The sequence below is a fragment of the Eleginops maclovinus genome, chromosome 21, assembly GCF_036324505.1.
Source record: "Eleginops maclovinus isolate JMC-PN-2008 ecotype Puerto Natales chromosome 21, JC_Emac_rtc_rv5, whole genome shotgun sequence".
NCBI lineage: Eukaryota > Metazoa > Chordata > Actinopteri > Perciformes > Eleginopidae > Eleginops > Eleginops maclovinus.
In genome coordinates this window covers 6,627,367-6,650,287 of record NC_086369.1, presented here as the reverse complement: position 1 = coordinate 6,650,287, position 22,921 = coordinate 6,627,367, and the positions used below count along the sequence as shown (strand labels likewise).

General features: G+C 41.0%; 1 protein-coding gene across 1 annotated transcript; it reads left to right on the top strand.

Moving 5' to 3' along the window:
• The first annotated feature begins 709 nt into the window (after positions 1-709).
• Positions 710-22,768, top strand: LOC134883839 (F-box/LRR-repeat protein 7-like). Its single transcript, XM_063912289.1, has 4 exons — positions 710-1,090; positions 5,140-5,229; positions 19,482-20,099; positions 21,383-22,768. The coding sequence occupies exons 1-4, from the start codon at positions 1,054-1,056 to the stop codon at positions 22,117-22,119; spliced, it is 1,482 nt and encodes a 493-aa protein (XP_063768359.1). The 5' UTR covers positions 710-1,053; the 3' UTR covers positions 22,120-22,768.
• The last annotated feature ends 153 nt before the right edge of the window (positions 22,769-22,921 follow it).

Genomic DNA, 22,921 nt, shown 5'->3' with positions numbered 1-22,921 from the left:
TTGTGCTATTCCAGCAGGGAAAAGTATATTTACTCCCGTACTTACGTAAGTACAATATCGATACTGCTTTGCCATTTCCTGGTCTTTTCATACCAATATATTTATCCAATAACTTTGATCACTAGTTTCGTTGAAGAATAAAGAAAATTGACAAACATGATGTTGATTATATCTTAAGATACATTTTTGGTAGTTTAAGGTATATTTTGATGTAGACTTGTTCTGATGTTATTTGAGTTTGGGACTTTATTTGGTGGTTACAATGCTACTCTTATACAAAACAAATGCACCTTTTACTCCACTTTTGTTATTTATTAACTTCCATTACGAGTTACTCTGAAGATTCAGATTAATAATACATTGTGAATTAGCAAACAAATCTTAGTATAGGTTAAGGTGCATCTTTTTGGAAGCCCAGAGTCATTTTCTCTGAAATTAGCTGTTGTGTGTAATGGATTATTTGACTTTTGGTACTGAAAGGAGTTTTGATACCTTTACTCAAGTAATTGGAGTTCAGAATGTACGGGCTACTTATATAGCCTAAGTAAAAGTTCTGAGTACTTCTTTACCCACTACCATTGTCTGAATCCCAGTCTGTCGATGGCTTATCTTTCTTTAAATATCCAGCTCTCCCTCCCTGGTCTGCGGTCTCTTTAAATCCAGATCCAGAGGAGGAGAGCAGCGAGTCCTCTCACAGTTGTCTGGCCGCACTCAGCCTGATAAACAGCTGCTTACCATTTAGGCCACTTCACAAAAGTTTTCTCCGAACTCCTCGAATCGGGATTTTTTTTTTCTGCTCACCGCTCTTTGTCGGTGGATGTTCAGATAATAGAAAGTCTGCGCCGCTGGAAACTGAGATTCTGGACTGTAGCTTTGCGTAATGCTGAGGCGCCCTCTGCTCAACATCTGGATTAACTATTTGGAGTCAGAGCTAGCGGCCCTACACAAAACTCTGACTGTCTAGCCTATCTTTATGGAAAGACTGCCCGTTTCTCTGGAATTTAACTCCTTTTGATACACCGAGTTTTGCGCATAGATTATGTATTCTTTAAAATGGGTGCGAACAATGGAAAACAGTATGGAAGCGAGGGTAAGTGCTAGACCTATGACTTTAACTATTTTTATTTGAAGTCCACTTGAAAGAAAGCATTTGTAAATCAAACGATACAGTATCATGTTACCGCCGCCTGCCATGGTTTTTCTCAAACAGAAAACGATGTGCGGATTCTTGGGTCTGTAGCTTCCTTCAGTTTGCCCCTGGACATCAGAGAGCTTGCCTAAAACTAACGTGATTTTCTTTATGACTCTAGTTTTCCCCCAGTGAGAGCTTCCTCTCTTTGTGTAGAGATCACCTTATGCCTTAATCCATTCCAAAATCTTCAAATTGTGACGATATGCATTGATATGGAGCTTAAAGCAACGTTTGGCCATAATTCCCTAAAGCCTACTCTTTAGTAATGGTTACATTCTTCATAGACACAGGGTGGCATCTTTAACACGTAGTAGCCTATACTAAAGCATTTGAAATGCAATATCTCACTTCCAGCTACATCCTTACATTGTTTTGCCCATATTTTCTCCAGAAAACTATTGTCTTATTGTCTTTAGCTTGGGTAAAATGTATTGTACATAGTGCTACAACCTCTCCTTTAACTTGCATACAGTAGGTTTAAGTGAACATGCAAGAGTTAGTAGAAAATGTGACAGTTTAGACTAGTAGAAAAACAAAGATTAAATCATATATCATCTCACATAATCAGTCAAAATCAGCTGACTTGGCAGGGCAGTTCTTAGGACAACACCAAGTAGCCATATGTAGGCTTATGTATTTTTTTTTATTCTGCAGAGTTAGAGGAGGTGGGTCAAAGTGCACAAGTATTTGGGCATGTGGGCACTCAGTCACTCTTACCTTAATAACAACAACTAATTCCTAAGATTTTTGTGTGCCGTTCTTTAAACTAATAGGGGTTTTATTTGGCAGCCATTTTGTACAAATATGTCAATGCCATATGATATTTATGTAAACAAAGATACCCTGACAAGACTCAAAATACTTATGTCAATGAGAAATGTGGTAAAACCTATGGAAACAGCCCCTCTTTCTTATCGTAAAATCATTCTCACAGTTAAGGTATCTCAAATGTTATGTGAATATGTATGTTGACCTTAACTAGCTCTCCTGCTGCTAATTGTAAAACGTTTCATTAAAAATACAATTTATGTCACAATTAGCACAGAATTCGTCTATTATTCATAAATATAACAAACCAGAAAGAATAAGACTAGAAATGCTGCAACTTTTGGGCTCATTATTATCAATAATAATCCACTATTGGTTTATAAGACAGAAAATAGGCATTAGTAGTGTAGAGCTGATGGTCAGGCGTGCTGTCCATCTCACTCAGCTAATGGATATATTAACAAACATCATTTCACTCAACTGGAATGCAGCTTAAATCCCCGGGAAATAGTGTTTGTCTGATATCATAATAGCTAAATCCATATCAGCCAACAGGACTTTGAAACTCACCTTTATTCCTATGGGCATGGTTAGTTTATACCAAAGTATTAACCTTCATACTATCCCCCTCCTCCTCCCGCCCCGACGGTCTTTTTCAGCTAATCTCCAACATTACTTATTCAGGAAAACTGTGGCTGGAATCCACCAAACATATCGTTTCTGTCTCCAGAGTAGAGATGTTTGTATAAATAACATTCCAGTGAGCTCTCTTCCTAAGTCAATAACTGCAGGGGAGAGATTGAAAGTCATGATGTTAAAACATAACAAGTGGACCAGCTCCACCCAGGAATCCGGGCCTGTTCAGGTACATGAAAAGATTCTGTTGCAGATTTCAGTCTTCCTTGAGCTGAATCTGCTACATATCAACTTGTTTTTACCCTCAATAGTTTAGCAAGTGGGAAACATGTGATGTAGGCTGTGCATTATACACAATAAAACACAGGCATTATAAACCAAACTAAGTGAAGTCTGGTACAAACATTGGCTCTCACTGTTGACAAGAAATGCTTTCATTAAAACCTTCAATCATTTTAAAACATCAGATGCAGGTTTTATCCGTTGTGGTAAATATACATTTATGACTCTAAAACATGACAGTTAAGTATCTCAATCCTGAGCCATGTGTCTGAAGTGCCCTATCAAAACATATCCCCTGCACCTTTAAGTTATAGACGTAGGACTTCTGTCCTTCTTGAGTTGATGCCGGTGGTTACTAGTAGCTTCTATTACGACCAGACAGAGACAGGAGAGCTAATATTAATTGGTCTGCACTGTAAACAGCCAAACAAAGAACACAGTTGTGTGGTTTCAGGCTACAACTTATTATTATTTTCATTACTGATACTGATTTGTCTGTGGAATGTCAGAAAATAGTAAAAAAAGAACAGACCCAAGACCTCTTCAAATGTCTTGTTTTGTCCAACCAACAGACAAAACTCAAAGATATTCAATTTCAAAGTATGGAATACTCATGAAACCATCCCATATTGTTAGGTATAGATTAGTTGACAATGGATATCTACCAAATAATCAACTAGTAATTGCAGCTTTAGTTTTATTTAGCAATGAATTCAATCAATAATTTGCTGGGTTAGGGTAAGGGTTGGGTTAAAGGGAGCAGCATCCTCTTATCTAGTGCAGTCTGTCCACATCTGTGTTTAAGTGTGATTTCTTAATTAATTACACACTGGGCACAGCTATGCTCCAACCACCCACCAACAAATTATATAAGCATAAGACAGGAAGTAAGAGCTTTTATGAATGTTTGTTTTTCCATGAAAGTCAGAAAACAATTGGTCAATGTGGAGTTCCTCATGTGGAGGAACATAATACGGTAACAAGCAAAAGATGAAGACATAAAATAACTTTCTAGGCTGCTAAGATATATAAAAAAAAGTGGCCACCTGCAATCGCCTTATGAATTTCTGAGTAATTTCTGGGGACTGAAGGAGCTATAGCAGATGTGCCGGCTCAGTGATGTCACCACAAAATGTCACACCATATGAGCTGCGCTGGTTAAAAAGGATTTTATACGTATCGGTGGGATCGTGTGTCTCTCGTGCGGCTAAACATGGCGTCACAGGTTGCATTTTTTTCTTATTTTTGGAACTGTCTAGTCTGCACTTGATGTGCATGTGGGCGTGACTGTTTGGGAATACCTCTTCGTGCTGGGTGAAAGGCTCATACTTAGTCTCAGGAAAGCCACAAAGCTGCATTTATGATCTGACAGTGGAATGAAATGCCATAAACAACTACTCCACAGGCAGCCTGCAGTCACCATGGCAGTCATGCCTGTTGTATTCTGGCAGCAGACGCTCACACTCAAAGAATATCTCTTTGAAATGTTGCATTTGTGTATGACTGTGTAGAAAAATCTAAAATCCAACAACACTAGAAAAGCTCATAAATCGAGAGTTGTAAAAGTGTGTAAACTGTGTAAGACTTTTGTTTGGGGGTTGTACAGACTGTAGGAACTTTAAGAAGTGCACATCATTTTGTCATTCCTCCTTCGTGTAAGTGAAGGCTGAGAGGGATTTCAGGAGGCTTTATTCTTCTTCAGATATAAAAAAAAATGGACACAATGAAAGCAGAGAGGGATGGTCTACATTTTTTCCTTACACCTCATTCATTCTTACCACATTTCTCCAAGAATCAAGCCTAAAAATAGTTTTTTCTTTTACAGAAATGTCAAAGGCTGTGCCGTAAAAAACTGTTAATGGAATAAGTATTGGAATTAGTAAGTGCCAATACATAAATGTTAAGAAAAAGTTCATTCAAAATCTCTCTTACCTTAAAAGACTGAAGAATTATCAGCTAAATGTACCTAAAGTATAAAACAAATGCATCTATTTATGACATGTTATTATATATACTTCATTGTTAGATTGTAATTGTTGTTACGTCAAATGGTTTTGGACTTTTTGGGGAAAATTTGACCTCTTTTGTTTCTCTACCACTGGTTTAGGCTTTAGAAATGCAATGTGAGATATTTACTCGTACATTATTTGAGTGATTTTCCACCGATGGTAAAAAGCAGTATACCACGACTTTACTATGTCATGTTAAAGTTGTTTTACTCTGTCCCAGCAGTTTTGTTTTTCTTCCCTTCTCCCCTGCAGGTAAAGGGAGCTCAAGCATCTCTTCTGACATAAGTTCGAGCACAGATCACACACCAACCAAAGCTCCAAAGAATGTGGCTACCACCGAAGGTAAGGCATCTGGTGCTCATTAACCAAAGTCCCCTCCCTTCTTATTCCTCTCCTCCTCCCACCCCTCTCTCTCTCTCTCTCTCTCCCCCTCCTCATCCACTCTCTGTACTGCCTATTTTTGGAGAGAAACCTGCGTGTTCCTGGGATAACCCTAAACTGAAAACACAGCTCCCATCAGAAACCAAAGGCATTTCTTCGGGCTTTGTTTGAGGAGAAGAAAAAAGAAAACACTTCTGGCTTCTCATTGTGGAAGAATGCTTATCTAAACTGTGGTCATATCAGGCTTAAAGCGTTGCCAGGGAGGAAGGTTTGTGTGCTCGAGAGAGAGAGGAGGGTGAGAGGGATTTTGCTGTAGAAGGTGTGGGGAGTAAAAACGGGGAATGAGAGCTTCACCTTCTGCAAATGCAGTCTTCCAAACCCTGGCAGACAGACTGCAGGGGACGGCTCCTCTCTGTCAGGAGTGTATGTGTTACAAATGTAAACTGTGTGTTCACTGTAATGGTTAGAAAATGTGTTGCAGATGATAGATGCCTTTGGAAGCCTCCTGTCAGCAGGTCTAAAACATTTATAACAATCTGTCAGTCAAAGCTAAAGTATTTTATATTTTATTTTAAAAGAACAGGACAAAACATCTCAAAGTTAGAGCCTGAAAGTACTGCAATGCCAGTTTTTTTCCCTTCTAATTCCTTGTCAAAACATTGAGTTAGAGCTGGTGCTTTAAAGGAAATCATTGTTTGTTATGGAATATTTTTTTCTCAACCAAACAGTTTTTTAATTTAAGTTATTACTTTAATAATAAACGTCCTTGCCAACTGTAATCCAGAGCCAAATGTATCCCCCAGCATAGTCATTTTTTTCTTAACCATAATACTTGTGCGTGCTGTCAACTCAGAAAGACGTTATTGTTGTCGATTGTTTACCAGAAACACACCACAACGCAACTTTAAATCCTAAAGGCAGTTTCCATCTTTACAAAAGCTTCAATCTTTAAAATACAGCTACATTTGTACTTGTGTTATCACTGCACGGCTAAATCCTACATTCAAACCAGCGCAACAAGCTAGAAATACAACATGGACAAAGCTTTTAAAGTTGATGTAGAGTTAGCAAAGTTATTTTCCCATCCAGAAAACACAGAACAACTTAAGTGTGACTTTGCAGTTGTGTTTCTGAATGTAATCTAATATTTCCTTTCCTTTTTGGCTCTGTTTTGGGCTCCACCAATTCTTATGGAAAACATATCTTGCTCTTTAGCTGCTTAATGCCTCTTGATGTTCACATGCTTGCTAACTCTGTTTTATGGGCAGGTACTGTAGCATATTATGGGTTTTGCAGAGCATCTTCACAGACAAAAAATTCACATGCGGGAAGCTAGGTTGATGAGAGCCGTGCGAACGAAACAGAACAAAGAAGTTGGGAAAAAAATAAATCTAAACACGATAAAAGTTCCTGATACAGCTGAGCCGTGGATTCATGATTAAGAGAACGCCTCCTATAAATAGTAATTTGATCCTTTGTTTAGATAAGTGTGTCTTGAAGCATTACAGTATAGAAGACTCCTTGCTTTACATCATTAAAATGGCATTGCACCCTACAGTTCATTTAAGGTATATCTCACAGAGCTTTAAAGGTTCTGGAAGTGTTTTAAACTTCCACAGAGCAGAAAATGTTAAAAGAGTATGAGTCAGACAGTGGAAATTCAATCTCAGAATCCCTAACCCTCTGAAGTCATTGATTTTGCTCAAAAAACGTCTAACCCAACCACAGATATGGTCTCTCTGTCTTGTGTTTCTCTTTCTCTGAGTTGACCAGTGACTCACCGAGTCTTTTGCACGCTCATTCACATATACACTTAGCCTGTTCCTCTCATGCATTGTCATCACCAATCTTAAATTTGCTCTGGCACGATGAATGTAGTATTCTTGTGGCTTTAGAGCTGCCCACAAGAAAACAAATAGCAGCTTCTAGCCTGTACTTGTAAGTGTCACTCAAATGAAGATTTCAAGGTGTTTCTCTCAGAGAGCAAAACACCGGGCGAGCTCCTCACGAGACCTCAGATGTCAATTAGTTTGCTTTAGTGGGGTTAATTCATTGAATAACCTCTTCTAAATATAGAGCGAGATGTTCTGTCCCCCTCTGGGTGCGAATTGGGATGTGGGAGATTACTTTTTCTCCAGTCATGCTGACTCACTTGAGGAGCTGTATTGTGGAAATTGATAATTGTCGTACTCAGAGAACAACCTGTACAGATAGTTAATATACAAACCATGACCAGTGGCTTCATTCCCAACATGTTGCTCCTGTGTTATGACTAAAGTTGTTATTTTTTTCCTTCATGCTTAGTGGGAGTAATTACATGGTCTGGAACCGCTATGGCCACAGTCAAATCCCCCCTCCTTAAAAAGGCACACACATGCATGTAGACACGCTTAAATGCCAACCAACGCTCACACACTCACACACAGTAGCAGATCACACAGTCCATGCCCACATCATCTTGTGGTCCACTAAACTAATCAGGAAGCAGTCTGGCCTGTTTCCCCGCCACACACTGGGAGTATTCATATTAGGGTCCACAGTATCTTCATGCTGCGGTGATGTACCTTAGTTAGTTAGTTAGTTAGTTAGTTTATGTTCAATTTTAGAGACTCTGAGCACACATTTTCTGTAATGCAAAACAGACTATCCTGGTGATAACACAAATATTTATCCGTATCTGTAATATTTTATTTGTGTAATTATTATTAAACTTTTTTTTTTGCATTTCTGTACTTTTTAAGTATGAATTATTACATTTGAAGAAAAAAAAATGTCTAAAAAAGTTAGATTGTCGGATATTGGGACAGCTCAAGTACAGAAGAAGGAACAATAAAAGGTGCAATGATGGATTTATCCCTTTAAAGGATTCCTCCTCTTTTCCCAGGCTTTGTCCCAGTGATGCGAGCATCCGGCTTTGGTTCTGCTTTATCTTACAATAAACAACATATTATTTGGTTTCCAGTAAAAGGCACACAAATTATATTGGGAAAACTGAAACATACAATTGCACTGCTCTAGCTGAGCAGCAGCCACTGTGGCTACAAGTGATAATTACAAGATAATGGAAAAACGTTAACGCAAGAAGTGTCAGGGAACTGTGAACGGAAATATCCAACTTAAGTTAATCAACATTTCCCACCGTAAGTTATTGGTCATACGAGACGTTGTGTCTCCAAAACCCAAGAGTGAATTCAATCAAGAAAGAGCATGATTTAATTCTTATGGCTTTAACTTTTTATTTGTGAAAGAAGGACTGTTATTTCCTCTTTCAAAAGACACATAATCTTCTTTTCAAGCCCTGTGTCAAAGATCCAAACCAGAGCCACTAGGAATGAGGTGCTGGAGACTGCACCGAGCATAGCCAGAACTGTTTCATTTTTTCTAAAAATAAAACATCTGAAAATGTGATAATCATCGCAGTATGCTTTAAACTCAGTGAACCGTTATATTAAACAGCCCTAATATCAGCATACAGATGGAAAGTGGCAAGTTGCCCGTAGCATGCATTCCCACAAAATCAACACCAAGAAGTTGCACTCATTCTGCTCCTGAAAACAAACGGAGTCAGGGAAATTTTTATCTCTGTTTTCATTTATTATTTAGACTGCCTTGTGGTAGTCTGACCTAGTTGCTTATTAGCCACAGACTAAAAAGCACAGTGTGGACAGTAAATCCTTCCTGTGCTATGAAAGTGAGTATCAACCAGCAGGGGTTACGCAGGGACCCTGTCTGGGCCTCTAGGGTTTTGCTTTGGCCCAGCCGAACTCAGGGTACCTTAGGAATGTGTCTCAGACATGACTGAAGCTAAACTGACAACACCCAGTTCAGCCTGTGTGTCATAACGCTCTTACATCGTCCTGAATCAGCTGTGCCGATGTTTGACGCCGACTCACAGGGGCGTCAATCATTTCAAAGCAGCCATGCTTTAAGGTCAGCTCCTTCAACCGTTTGTAATGTCAGCAGGAAGGTAGCTGAGGAACAGGGAATGGTGGGAACAATGAACATGTCGACTTCCTTTATGCCTGCCAGGGACCACAGAAACAGTGATAACAGTGATGGGGAAAAGCTGACTCTGTCCTTCCAAGAACACACTGTAGTAAAAGATAACACTGTAAACATGTTGGGATTTTTAAGGAATTTATGAAGCTGTATCACATTTTGATTCTTATTCTTTACCAGTGTCTGTCTTCTGCATAAACTCATTGCAGCGTTATGTAAAAGTACCTATTGCCAGGTTTATATAGGGTATATCAGGCCATTTACGACCAAATCAGACAGGGGAGATAAAACTATTCTACATGTTTCACAAGTCTCTGATAGAAATGAAGTAGGAATGGTTTTACCTCATTAAGAATTAGGACGCCTAAGATATATATTTGTATAATTGCATACATGTAAACTAATTAATCCAGCCTAAATAATAAGATTACAAGAGAGAAAGAAAAGTAGACTTCAGCATGTCAACCAATTACATGATTCTTATGTTCAGTGTCATTTGAGGTGGTCAAATAATAAATGAAATGCACTACGGTCACCTTATCTTTTGTAAATTATCTTTCCAGTTGAATGTTGTGCAAGTTTTCTTTGGCAAACATGAAATATTAAATAAGCGTTGGCCTCAATTTGCTTTTATGTGCCATTTTCTACCTCTCTCCCTCTGATTTCTCCCTCCCACTTCCAGTCACCTGACCTTCCCCGCCCACCTGCTCACCTGCTCCCACGTTCCCTCATCAGCCCTGCATATATTACAGCAGGCCTTTCCACTTGCTCTGCTTCGTGCCTTTGCTTCCTGGCCCATGTGTGGTTGGTCTGAAACTCAGACCTGTTGCGTGGTTCTGTTTGAACCTCTTGCCTTCTGGTCATCTCTTCTGATCCATGTTTGTAACCACTTGGTGACTGCTTGTAGAAACCATTTATCTCCGAAGAACAGCTTTTTCTGAGCTCGCCCTGTCTCAAGCTTTGTGACCATGCATTTCCTCGATCCAATGGGTTTTTAGACAGTATCCTCCCATGATTAATCGCAAACTTGGGCCTCAAAATGACACAAGAAATAACTCACAAAGCAAAAAGTCAGTTAATGTTGTTGTAAACCAATAAAGTTTAGAGGCTTGTCATAAAAAAACATTTCCCTATGCTTCACATTAGATTTTTTAAAGCATGACCACGATTTATCCCTAAATTTAATCACAAGTTTAATGCTCGAATGACAAAGGTCCTCTTACATAACCAAATAGCATTCGAACATACTTTGCAAATTGAAGGCTCTGCACACCCACACTGTTGTTTCTATCACTCTGCCTGATAAAACCTCTTTTCCCCGCAAAATCTTATATAATATTAAATCAATACACACTTCGATCAGTTTTACTCGTCAGTTGACTTGAGGGTCAGCTGTGCAGTCTAAACAGCCCCTCCTGTCTCCAGCATGTTAAATATTTCTGCCCTCCCAAAGGCAACAAATCCCTCACACTTCATCTGCAAAGTAACCTCACTCACTGATGACTATTTTCTCGTGTTTACTCAAGCAGATATATAGTGTTTCACTGTTGATTTTTGCCGGGCCAAGTATGAGAGAGCCTTAGCGAGGTGTTTGTGTGTGTCATAGCCGTTGGGAATTTTAAGCTGCGGAGAGGAGGTTTTAAGCTATGCTCCATTTATTTTGTGTTTCTTTTATCATTCATCAGTAGATATCACTGCTCTATATATTTTAAGCCAAACAGTTCTGGGAAAACTTTGAACCCAGTGTGACAAATGTAGCTTTTAGATACTGCTTTTGTTGTGCTGCTCTACAGCTGTGTTGGAGTTTCTCACAAGGGAAACATAAGTTTGTTTAGATGAAGAAGCATCTGTCTTTTTGGGAGGGGGAATTTGGCAGGTGATGGCTATTTTATGGAGCGTTAGAGGAAGTTGTGTAGTAGATTGATCCCATTTTATGCTGAGGAATTCACAGCCTCCAGAAGTTTGTACTAAATTAAATGCAGCTAGTTTTTTGGGGGGGGGGGACAAAAGACTGTCCCTTTTCACGATCCCTCTGAGGAGCCAAAGCAGTTTTAAGACGCCTAAACGCAATTTGAAAGAGAAATAGCCGTGCTGAAAGTGTCTTTGGTAAAGAGAGAAACTAAGAATGCTAATGCAATTTTCCCCCAGATTTTCTCCATCAGCTGTCCACGCTCCTCCCCCTTCCTTTCTACCGCCTGGAAATCTGAGCGAAAAAGCACAGAACAAGGCAGTGAAAGGAAAAAAGAAAACAAGTGAAAGGAGTTTAGCGAAGGAGCTGGAGGAGGAGGGGAGGTAAAGGCAGTTCAGTGAGGAGATCTCATAACTCTTCTCTGATTACGGCTCCGTCTTCTCATTCTCGGTCTCAGGGAGGAAGCGCCAGCCTGGTTGTTTGAATGCCATTTTCTTCAACAGGGTCACATTTCTCAGTTCTACTAGCAAGCTTGTTTGACAGGGGTTGGGAAAGAGGCCACTTGGCCCACAACACACGCATGCTTCCTGTAAGATTTTTTGGCTTGCTAGTGATGTTTTTACTGGGAGACACCTGGGTCTTTGGGCTTTTCATGTGGCAGTATGACCAGCTCAACTGACACAATTGGACTTCCCCTCCTCCTCTTTTCAATTTGTGGTTTGTTGCATTACGTAAGCAGCAAAGTGTCAGATGTGGCTAGAGCTGCAGTGGTACAAAAACAGGGGAACATTTTATTTCTAGAAGGGGGTCTTGGAACGATAAATTGAACCAGAACAACAAACAACATTTTTAAGACATACTAATACAAGTGCCAGGGAGTGGTATAAATCTTCTTATCTAACCCTCCCATAAGATGTTCTGATCTATTTGTCAATGTATGACTAATTGTATGTATGACCTTTAACTGTGCCTGGAATGGCAGTTTTATTCATTAAAACTTGATAAGATGATAGCCAACTCTCTTCCTGTGACTCATTTTGACCAACTCAAATTTGAGTCCCGGTTCCATGAGGTGACTACTCAGAACTGTGGTATGTAGCTATGCGGGAGGTTCCACACACATGGAAAGACGGTGGAAATGATAAAGTGTTTCAAAAGCTAAATTTAGCTGATACATACATACGTTACATAAAGCCCTTTTGAGTTTTTTATTCAACATAGAGTCCCTTCTTTCTGGAGTTAAAGTGAAGGATTTTTTGTCAAGAGTGTAATATAACCGCAGAAGTTCCAGCTCTTCCCTTGTTTTGTTGCTTCGACCACATGAGATCATTACATTTGCTCCTCATCACAACCAAATCAACCGTTTAGGCCAGCACTCGCTTTTCCATTCCTTTGTGATGTGGATTTCTTCTAACTGTTCGCTGTGGGTAGTCAATGTTACCCTCCTCAGTCAGACTGTCACTCCACACTCCAACCCCTCCTCACTCACCACTGCCAAATGGGATCGACTGTGCAGAAAGGCATTTCATGCACATGATTCTCTGAAGAAGTCATCCTAAAAATCATGATCGAACAACTGCCATGTTTATTGGAAAATCGGTGCTGTGAAGAATAGAAACATACACAAATGGTCATTTCTGACTTTTGAGTAGAGCATACTTTTAGATGTGGCTTTAAGATATCCATATATCTGCTGTCCTCCTCAGCTGAGGAGTTATAAAGTGACAGAAGTGTGGAGACGTCTGTGTCTTGTCAACTGACTGAAGGGTCTTTAAGAGGCGGAAAACTCCCCTGAGGAAATTAGTCGTGTTGTGGGGGAAAGAGTAATAGTTCCTTGCGCGTGTATAGCGAATCTGTTGCTGTGCAGGGTTCCAAAAATCAAACCCAAGATTGAGTGAGTGTGAGAATAGCTGCAGACCAGAAGTAATGGGGGTTGTGTGGAACTAAGGAGTCTGTTTCCTGTCCAAGTGTGCACATTGTAAAGGAACCAGCAGGCCCTATTGTCTCTCCGGTCGTACAGTGACGTAAGACCTTCCTGTAGTGAAGGCTTTACTGATAGCCCCACCGCCAACACTGTACCGTAATATCAACTTCCTTGTATTCAATAAAACCCAAGACAGAGCCAGATGTTTTTTTTTTTATCCTTGGAGTTCTCTCTGTCGGATGTTTCCCCTTTACAAAAAAAACCATTGGTGCCCGAAACCGTTTAGTCCTGATAAATCAATTTCAGTCAAATCCCTGCTGCCTGGTTGTTTTTCAAAACAGATTCTTTTTACCCCTCGTGTGGATTTTTCATTTGATTTCCTGACCTATGAAAAGAAAATGAGCATCTCTAATTCCCTCACATGCAGCCCATCACCCTGTCACGGTGCTGGCAGGCTTGCAGAGCAGGAACATGTCACAAGGCTAATGGCATCGAGGTAATGGATTGGTCTGTTCTGCCAGATGCAGCGGTAATAATCCTGCGAGCTCCAGACGGGGTCTTAGCAGAGCTTCACGGCACTGCGAGATCCTGAAAAGAATCCCTATAGCTTTAGTTTATGAGCAGACTGCGTCAAAGTCTGGATTGACCCTGCCTGTGCACTTGTCTCCGTCTCTGCTAAAGTCTGCAGACTCTTTTGCCAATTTATCTTCCCCCTCGCTTGCCTCTCTTTTAGAGGCCTTCAGATGAATCTGTTTTTGTGCGTTACTTTACTTTTTTGGGGGGAAAGTCAGAGGGTTTATGTCATTAAGGCGACATCGCTCCAAACATGCAGCTGCGCCTCTTCATCACGCGAGCATCTTCAGTGATCGCTCCCATTGATGTACATTAAAGTTGCGGTATCAAAGCACGATCCAGATGTGTCTCAGAAGTACGTTGATGTTAATGTGTTCCTGCTGCGGCACTGCTGTGGATCAGCTTAGATTTGGGTATTAGTGGCAAATTATTTCAGCCAAGTATGCCTTTCTGTGGCTATATGCACATTCAAAATGCATGACTTTCTCTTTCATTTCACCACTGCCTCGTTGTTCTTTGTCCAGGGTAAAGACCAGATGTTCCACTGTTTCTTCTCTGATTTCCTAAACCAAGTTGAATCTTCCACCATCTGTACTCACAGTCCCTTCAAGAGCATTTTAACAGCTGCATGGTATTTGTTCTGTTAATGATAGGTTTGCAGTGATACAGAGATATAAAACACGACACCGCACTGCTTAACATATACAGAATCCTGAAGCCACTTTATTCTTTCATGCTTCGAGTGTGGAGCTGAAGTCCCAGCAATCCTCACTCAAAGACCAGCTTTTTCTAGAACTTTCAACTGTATCAGATGGTCTTTATTAGTGGATAAAGTTTGCTAAGTTGTCATGGTAATAGATCTGTTGACATGCAAGGATTTCATCCAAAGCACTTCTGGGACTCCTCATGTCTGTTGGCAAATAATTTGAGCATAGAGTTCATTTTTGACCAAGGAAAATGCAGCACACTTAACAAGCAACGTGAACTCATAACTGCACGTCATACTTTTGAGGCTTTGGCAGAAGCGTTTTGCGTCACATTTTGGCGCAGAAGGTTTGCACGCACAACACAATACTGAGTGATGTAGCTTCATATGATATCACATATAACTAAGATCTAAGAAACCACACTACTTGGTAAGGTTTAGTCAGCAAAATGACTTGGTTGGCACAATGCGATTTCTCCATAGGATTCTGAATATTGCAAAAAGTAAGATCTGTGGAAAACGAACCTGTTTGATGAATGCACGTTCTGTTCAGCCGGATAATCTCCTCATCTACCCTACTTTGATCCGTCTCTTACATTTTTGTTTTAGGACTCGTTCCTGCACCCCTCTATTGCTTGACTGCTCAAAGTCCTGGGATATTTTACCCATCCCAACCCTATTTTCTTGTCTTAAAATGACGCTGATGGATTTACATTGGAGTTTTGTTAGGGTTAGAGTTGGTGAAAAGTCTGCTGCAGACACTAAACAATTCCTTGTGTATTGGTATGAAGACGTTGATGCCCAGGTTGCAGCTTATGAGGCCCTGGCAGTGACATCATGCTGTAAAAAACACAAGGGAAGGGCCACTTACATGTGATAGAACTCTGGTAAAACCTTTGTTGAGTAGGTGAACCTTAAAGTTTCCAACCACAGTTTCAAAAGTCAAGCTTGTTTATTATTAAGAGTGACTTTATATATTATAGCCAGTATAACAATAGTGTTTTTTTAAGGCAGGTCTTTGATTTTATCCTTAACATGATAAGGATTTTACCAACCTAAGTATTTATGGTATAGCTTTTGCTCTGCAGCAGATTACATTTTTTGCTTCCTTTTCGTGAACAATAATATGCCTCATCTGCTTTTGTTATTATACCTGCCATTCTTATCCTGTATGTCTTATTTGCAACAGACAGTCTAAATGACTGTCTGTTGCAAATAGATCATAGTATATCAACATCACATAGATAAAAAAAAAACTAGCAGAGGTTCTCCAGATGCTTAAAGGATTTAGTTTATGACAAAGTGTGAAAAGAAAAGTGAATATTTCCGTCATAAGATCATTTTCCGCCACTTCAACAATGCATATTGTGAGTGCAGAATCAGTGGTCAACAGGGATTGGATAAACAGACGTCTGACTCAACAAGAAAACACAGACAGAAAACACCTGTGCATCCTTAAAAGGACCCAGGTGATATCCATCCAAAATCCAGTTCAACTGCAAAGCTGTCTTCATTTAACTTTTCCCATCAGCTGTGTCCAAGTATGGCTGAAAGAGGAAGGAGGTGAACGTAGAGTAATTATTAGCACTTTGTTTCTCCAGGCTTGTGGCTCTTTTCTGATCAGTCACATATGTAATTACGCAATCTGGGAGTTGTTTCTTAGCTAGTGGCAGAAGAGTTTGTCTCCTGGGTGCAGAATCCATCGAACTTGGACAACAGAGAAACACATCAATCAAAAGTAATGACTCAGGCAATGTGTCTGTGTGTGGAAAACCTGATCTCCTCCTAGACTTTGAGAGATATTTTGCGACAGGATGGATGCTTGAATTCAGCTTTTTGACCTTAAATATAAGGATAAAAAATATACTTTTGATTTAATGATAATATTTAACTGAAATGGCAAAAATAGACAGATTTACTCTAGTGTGTATAGCTCTGTGTTGCATAGTGTGTGGTTTCCAGCCCTGTTGGATAAATCCAGGTATTAACTCTGGAATGTTGCAATATTTGCGGTGCACTTGAATAAACAGAAAAACTCCACGCATGTCATGACATATTTGTACAGGTGTGTGAAATTAGAAAAAGGTGAGGTCTCTTTAATGAGCTGAGACCATTAAATCCTTTGTATTAAGGTAAACAAATAAACAGGAGTGTATAAGCTAGATGACCTTCAGAGAAAAATTCTAGGCAGACCACCCACAAGAATGCATTAAACAACACTAACGTCAAGCCACAAGAACAATTAAGCTGAATGGAGTTTGATGTAGATTTTTTTAACAAGGGCACTCATTTTGCTTCCAAGTTTTCAAGTCACACAAATAGGGTTTAAAGTAGCCGTGAAACAGTGGACATGTCCCCGAGAGGAAGAGTCTGTGGATGTCATCAGAGGCGAGGCGGGAGGCTGACTGAGCCAAAGTCTGGAATACCTATCCGCAGGACAGTCGTAAGGACGGTGTCACTGCCCAGCTGTCTGTCCCTGCACACAAATCCACATGACAGGCAGGATGTGGTCCATTTGTCATGAAGATGCTGACATAGGCTGTGTAGAACCAGCTGACCCTGTCCTGAAGCATCCATTAACCAACACGGTTCAATCACGGTTTGGTTTGCATGACTGCGACTTGAAATGGAGGTTACCACTGAACACCTCTGACAGTTTCATTAAAAAGCAAACATTATAAGCTTAAAATGTACAATAGTTTTTTACCAAATTGGTCAAAATCCTGCAAGAACTTCCATTAAAAATAATAGTTTATTCCTGAATCATCTCAAAAGAGATATTTATTGCAAATTTGAATCTGTATAATTACTACAAGAGCAATCTTAACTCTAACAGTTTGTACTTTCTACCCATATTTTGAGACTCACAGAATAAGTTCCAGGAGATCCTATAATAAAGATGCTTGGAATATTTTCTCAAAGGTGTAAAAATGAATTATAAATACAGTCCTAACTTCGTACTTAGAAAATGATTTATAACTTACTTTTGAAAACATGTGTTCTAGACTCATCCTTATCGTCTTGTTTGAAACATCCAGAGTGATCTATATATTAAAAGATGCCGATAAAGCCTGCTGACTTGTAGTTGGACAGATGTTAGTGACATCATACTCGAAATGCTTTTAGTGATGACTATCAATCCGGCTTAGTTTCACAATATGGATGATTTGGAGGGATGGTGAGTTGAAGCAGATAGCATCAGAGAGGAGCACTCCGTGTGTGTCGGTTCGACCCCAGGACTCAGATCCCGAGACGGAGGGCTCCACCATCTCACGCCACGGTGATGGGATCCAGCCAGCGCTTCTCACAGCTGCGTCTTTAGACGTGGCGGTAATCAGTGCACATCGGTCAGGAGGGCCTCAGTGTTTACACAGGTTTTAACACTACAGCGTCAGCTCGGCACCAAACTAGTCAGCTGGTCGCTTTGAAGCCGTAGAGTTCATCTGATGAGGAGGCCCTGTGAGTGCCGCGAAGATAAACGTGACACATTTTCCCCAAACATCCCAAAACAAGATAACAATATCCATGGAAACTCCTCTCTTTTGATGATACAGGCTGATGTGGCTATGGCACCATCAGCGCGAACCCTGACCCAATTTCCTCAGCTTTTTTAATTTTGTATTCCTCCCACAAACAACAGACAAACATAATTCCTTTATTTAAAACAGCAGCGGAAGATCTGGTGTTGGTCCTTCAAAAAGAACACTGAAGAGTTAAACAATCTGTATAGAAGAAGGAAGACCAGTGTCGCCACAGACAGTAGCTTCAAAGGACCAGAATAAAAGAGCGCTCTATCAGTACAACCGGTTTATGGCGGATTTTACACTTCAAAGTCTGTAAACAGGTCTTGCTGAGTGTGACTGTATAACGTTTTCTGTTACTTCCCAGGGCACTTTGTGAAATTGGATCCAAAAAGACCAAATCACTGCATAACTGTCTGCAGTGTGTTTGTAGATGTTAAAGAAAAATAAATGCTTAATCTGTGGAGTACAAATTTCTGGTTCAACTCAAGCTGTATAAAGTATTCTGTGTCTCTGAAGGGAGCTTTGATGAGTCTTGAGCAAATACCCCGAGGGTTATCTCAGTTAGGGCTTGGAGTCTACAAGCCAGCATTACAAACTGGGTGCAAGGAGTTTGACAGATGTTGTAATTTACCAGGCAATGAAGGGATGCTGTAGGTTCCATTATTGGAAGTGCAGGACCCTGTGTTTTTGCAATGTGACCCTACAAGTGACCCCATTTTTTTAATTTTATTAAAATGTCTCTTTAATGTAAAGCATATTGAGTTTCCCTATGTTATATGGATACAATTGCCTCACTTTGCCCTGAAAGTCTGGATATCCCCTCTGCTTCGTCAATTATGACAATTGTTTTTTCAATATGTCTCATATGAGTCCCCAAACTATGTGTAAGTCCAATATTCAATTGCTGGAATACCCCTATGCATGGAAACTCTTCCGTTGCAAGGTCTTACTAACAGGATCACCATTAGCCGCTCTCTCCACCTCCACAGATGACAGTACGGTCATTGTTTTATTAGTTGTCAAAAAGCAATTCAAGGAAATGAAAAGTGTATGAGTCAGGTTTAAGGGGAATAAAGTGAAATGACAGTTTACATTGCCATGTTATTTCTGGAATACTTTCAACATCATTGATGATATTAAAATGGTTAGGGTGGATTTTCCGTCTTTTAAAGAGGCTGGTACTGTCTGGTGTACATTGAAGGATGGTGTTGAAGTTGGCTTCCAATGTCACAGCTTATAATTTGGACATTAAGCAACATTTTGGGGCAGATATATTACTTTAAAAAATGTTGAAACTTCCTTGTAAACGACTTTTTGTCATTGCCTTCTCTACTTAAACACAATTCAGGTTTGTGAATCGTTTATTCCTTTTGTAAAAGGAAGAAAAAGGGATATTTCGTAGCTTTTATCTTTCAAGACCTCCATCACAAACTAAGTAGCTGCATCCTTGTCAAGTTAAGATGTGTTATGGCTGAGAGGATGTTTAAAAAGAGGTTGTTTGCAAGATAATTAGGAAGATTGGACATAAGCTCATTCACATAGCTCATCGACATATCATTTTTGTCCTCCTCCTCTCAGGTTTAGACTCCAGCACTCGGACTCTGAGCACCCCCAGCCCTGGTCTGATCCTGCCATCCAAGTCCTCCTCTCTCTCCTCACCTGCCCTCTCCAGTAACGGCCATGAGACTCACTCCTCTTCGTCCTCCTCTGCCCCCGCTGAAACTGTCGCCGTGGTCCACTCTCAACCTGGCACTCACACACGTACCCGCCAGTCAAAAACCCACCACCACGCTCTTGTTGACCTCCTCCCTGACCTCACCCTCCTGCAGGTCTTCTCTCACCTCCCCACCAATCAGCTGTGCCGCTGCGCGCGAGTATGCCGCCGCTGGTACAATCTGGCGTGGGACCCGAGGCTGTGGAGCACCGTCCGGCTGACGGGAGAGCTTCTCCACGCCGACCGCGCCATCAGGGTGCTGACCCACCGGCTGTGCCAGGACACCCCCAACGTGTGTCTGACCCTGGAGACGGTGGTGGTGAACGGCTGCAAAAGGCTCACCGACCGGGGGCTTCACGTGGTGGCTCAGTGCTGCCCGGAGCTCCGTCGCCTTGAGGTCGCTGGCTGTTACAACATCTCCAATGATGCTGTGTTTGAGGTGGTGTCCCGCTGCCCCAGCCTGGAACACCTGAACCTCTCAGGTAAAAATAACTCAACTGATGAATCATCATTTATTTATACAGACCAATATGACAAATGCCTTCAAAAGCTGTACAGCATGACACAGCCTCTGTTTTTTTAATATAACAAGGAAAAACTCCCCAAAAGAAACCCAACAATAAAAAGGGTACAAATGGAAGGATCCTCAGGAAAGTGATCAGTCTCCCAGGCAGATGGACGTGTAAGATATCAGGTTACAGAATAAAAACATATTAGAATTACAACAGCCAATCCAAATGACACAATTAGATATGACAAAGAAGGATCAGGCTATGTCATAAAGCTTCCAGTTGCCGCCAAAAAAAAAACATGGGTGTCCGGCAGAACCACCACAAAAAAATAGCATCTTATCTATTATACCAAGATTGGAGTCTAATGGTTGGCTCACCTAGTTTTATTACTGCTACCCTACATCACGCATATATGTGGATTTACCTCTCTTCAATCCCTCTCTTCATTTCCACAAGAGCTGGTGAAATCATTAGAGGAGCAGGAGAAGCTCTGCCAACCTTAAGCTCCCATGTGGGAGAAGAAAGGCTTTCTTAGCTTTGAGCAAAACTTACCTCAACGCGAGTAAGGAGAGCGGTCTGCTGCTTTCATTAAGGATGTGACACAAATAACATTGACTTGGACAGGACTCTAGCGGCAGAGCAAAGTCTGCACCATTAGCACTAGGAAGTGAGCCCTTTGTTGTAAAAATAGACTTTAAAGAAACTTGTGGCTTTTATTTGAAAGGCATACAATAGTGAGAGTCAAGTGTTTTTTATCTGGTAAGGACATCGCCTTAGATTATTTTTTTCCCTCTGAAAATCCACCACAATTTGGGTTTTCTTGAAGATGTTATGCACTCCTGCTACTAGCTACAGGCATGTAGCCAAATATAGCAGGTTTTACTCTGGCGACCTCCAGTGGCTACTCATCATAGAGCTCCAAAAGTGGAATTTTGGTTAAAGAAAAGTTTCAAAAGTTAGTCTTCAAACAAAACCCACTTCTGACATGTGTAGGTAAACACTTTTTCACTATTTCATGCTGCAGTCATTCCTCCTGTTACCTTTTGCCAAATAAAGATGGCGTCTGAATAAGCAGTCTGAATAAGACAAAAGAAGTGTCAATCCTTTTAAGTTGGAAATTACACCTCCAAAATATGTTTTAGTTGTTCATGTGAACCTCTGACGGCTGTTTTAAAACAGACTTTGAAAATGGTGAACCTATCCTTTAAACCATTTGTTTTTGAGCTGACAATGTCTGCTCCCTCTTCTTCCAGGCTGCTCAAAGGTCACATGTATCAGCCTTACCCAGGAGGCCTCACTACAGCTGTCCCCTCTTCACGGCCAGCAGATCTCCATCCACTACCTGGACATGACCGATTGTTTTTCCCTTGAGGACGAGGGCTTGCGAACTATCGCCTCCCACTGCCCCCGCCTCACACATCTGTATTTGCGCCGCTGCATCAGACTGACGGATGAAGCCTTGCGCCACCTGGCTCTCCACTGCCCTTCAATAAAGGAGCTTAGTCTCAGTGACTGCCGCCTGGTGGGGGATTTCGGCCTGCGTGAAGTTGCCCGCCTTGAGGGCTGCCTTCGCTACCTGAGTGTGGCTCACTGCACCCGTATAACTGATGTAGGCATGCGCTACGTTGCTCGCTACTGCCCTAGACTGCGTTACTTGAACGCCAGAGGTTGTGAGGGGCTGACAGACCACGGCATGAGCCACTTGGCCAGGAGCTGCCCCAAACTCAAGTCCCTTGACGTGGGAAAGTGCCCGCTTGTGTCTGACAGCGGGCTGGAGCAGCTGGCTATGTACTGCCAAGGCCTGAGGCGAATGAGCCTGAGAGCGTGCGAGAGTGTGACAGGCCGAGGACTCAAAGCTCTGGCTGCCAACTGCTGCGAGCTGCAGCTTCTCAACGTGCAGGACTGCGAGGTGTCGCCAGACGCTCTGCGTTTCGTGAGACGCCACTGCCGGCGTTGCGTCATCGAGCACACAAACCCCGGTTTCTACTGAGAGTAGATGGGGTGTTTTTGGACTGACAAGTGGATGTTCTAATATTCCTGCTCTGGAGTTGGCAGAGTTCAGAGGCTGATGTGTCAGAACTGGTGTGCAATACTGGCCAGAATTTGACTCTTTAATTCCACTTGGTGGCTGTTAGTGCTGAGAATACTTCCATAGACTGTATTTAACCTATTTATCTGTAAAAAGGCAGAGACGTTCTTCAGTATTTTTTACTTTTCTCAACATCACACATCACAATGTAATAACATGCTACAACATGAGCACTGGGTACAGTTGTGTTACCATGTAAAAGCAATGCAATATGTTATAATCCAACACCATACGGCCCTAGACTATCATAATCATACATTACTGCATCTATTTATAAACATCTTCAGATTACACCACTGAGAATGTACCTACAAAGCAGATTTGGCGGCTTAAGTTTCTCAGTTTCACTTTTGTTATGTTGCATATGCACTTTATGCAAACGTGCTGACAATCACTAAACTGAGCTCATCCTGTTGTTTTTTTTCCTTTTCTGTATATTAAACTATTAACCAGAGATTGTTGACAGCCAAATAGAAACAAACTGTTGTTGAGAATAAACAGAGAACACATTGCTGCTATAACTGTGCCAATAAACTTCTTCAAAATCCAACTGTGCGTGTTTAACTGACCTCCTCTTTACAGTCTTTAAGAATTTAAGCCTGCACTTCTTTGTGAGTCATTAAGGTAACTGAGTAAATAAATACCCAGGATAACCATATATGGATGTTTTGAGGAGTGTGTGTAATGGACTCTAAGGGCAGTA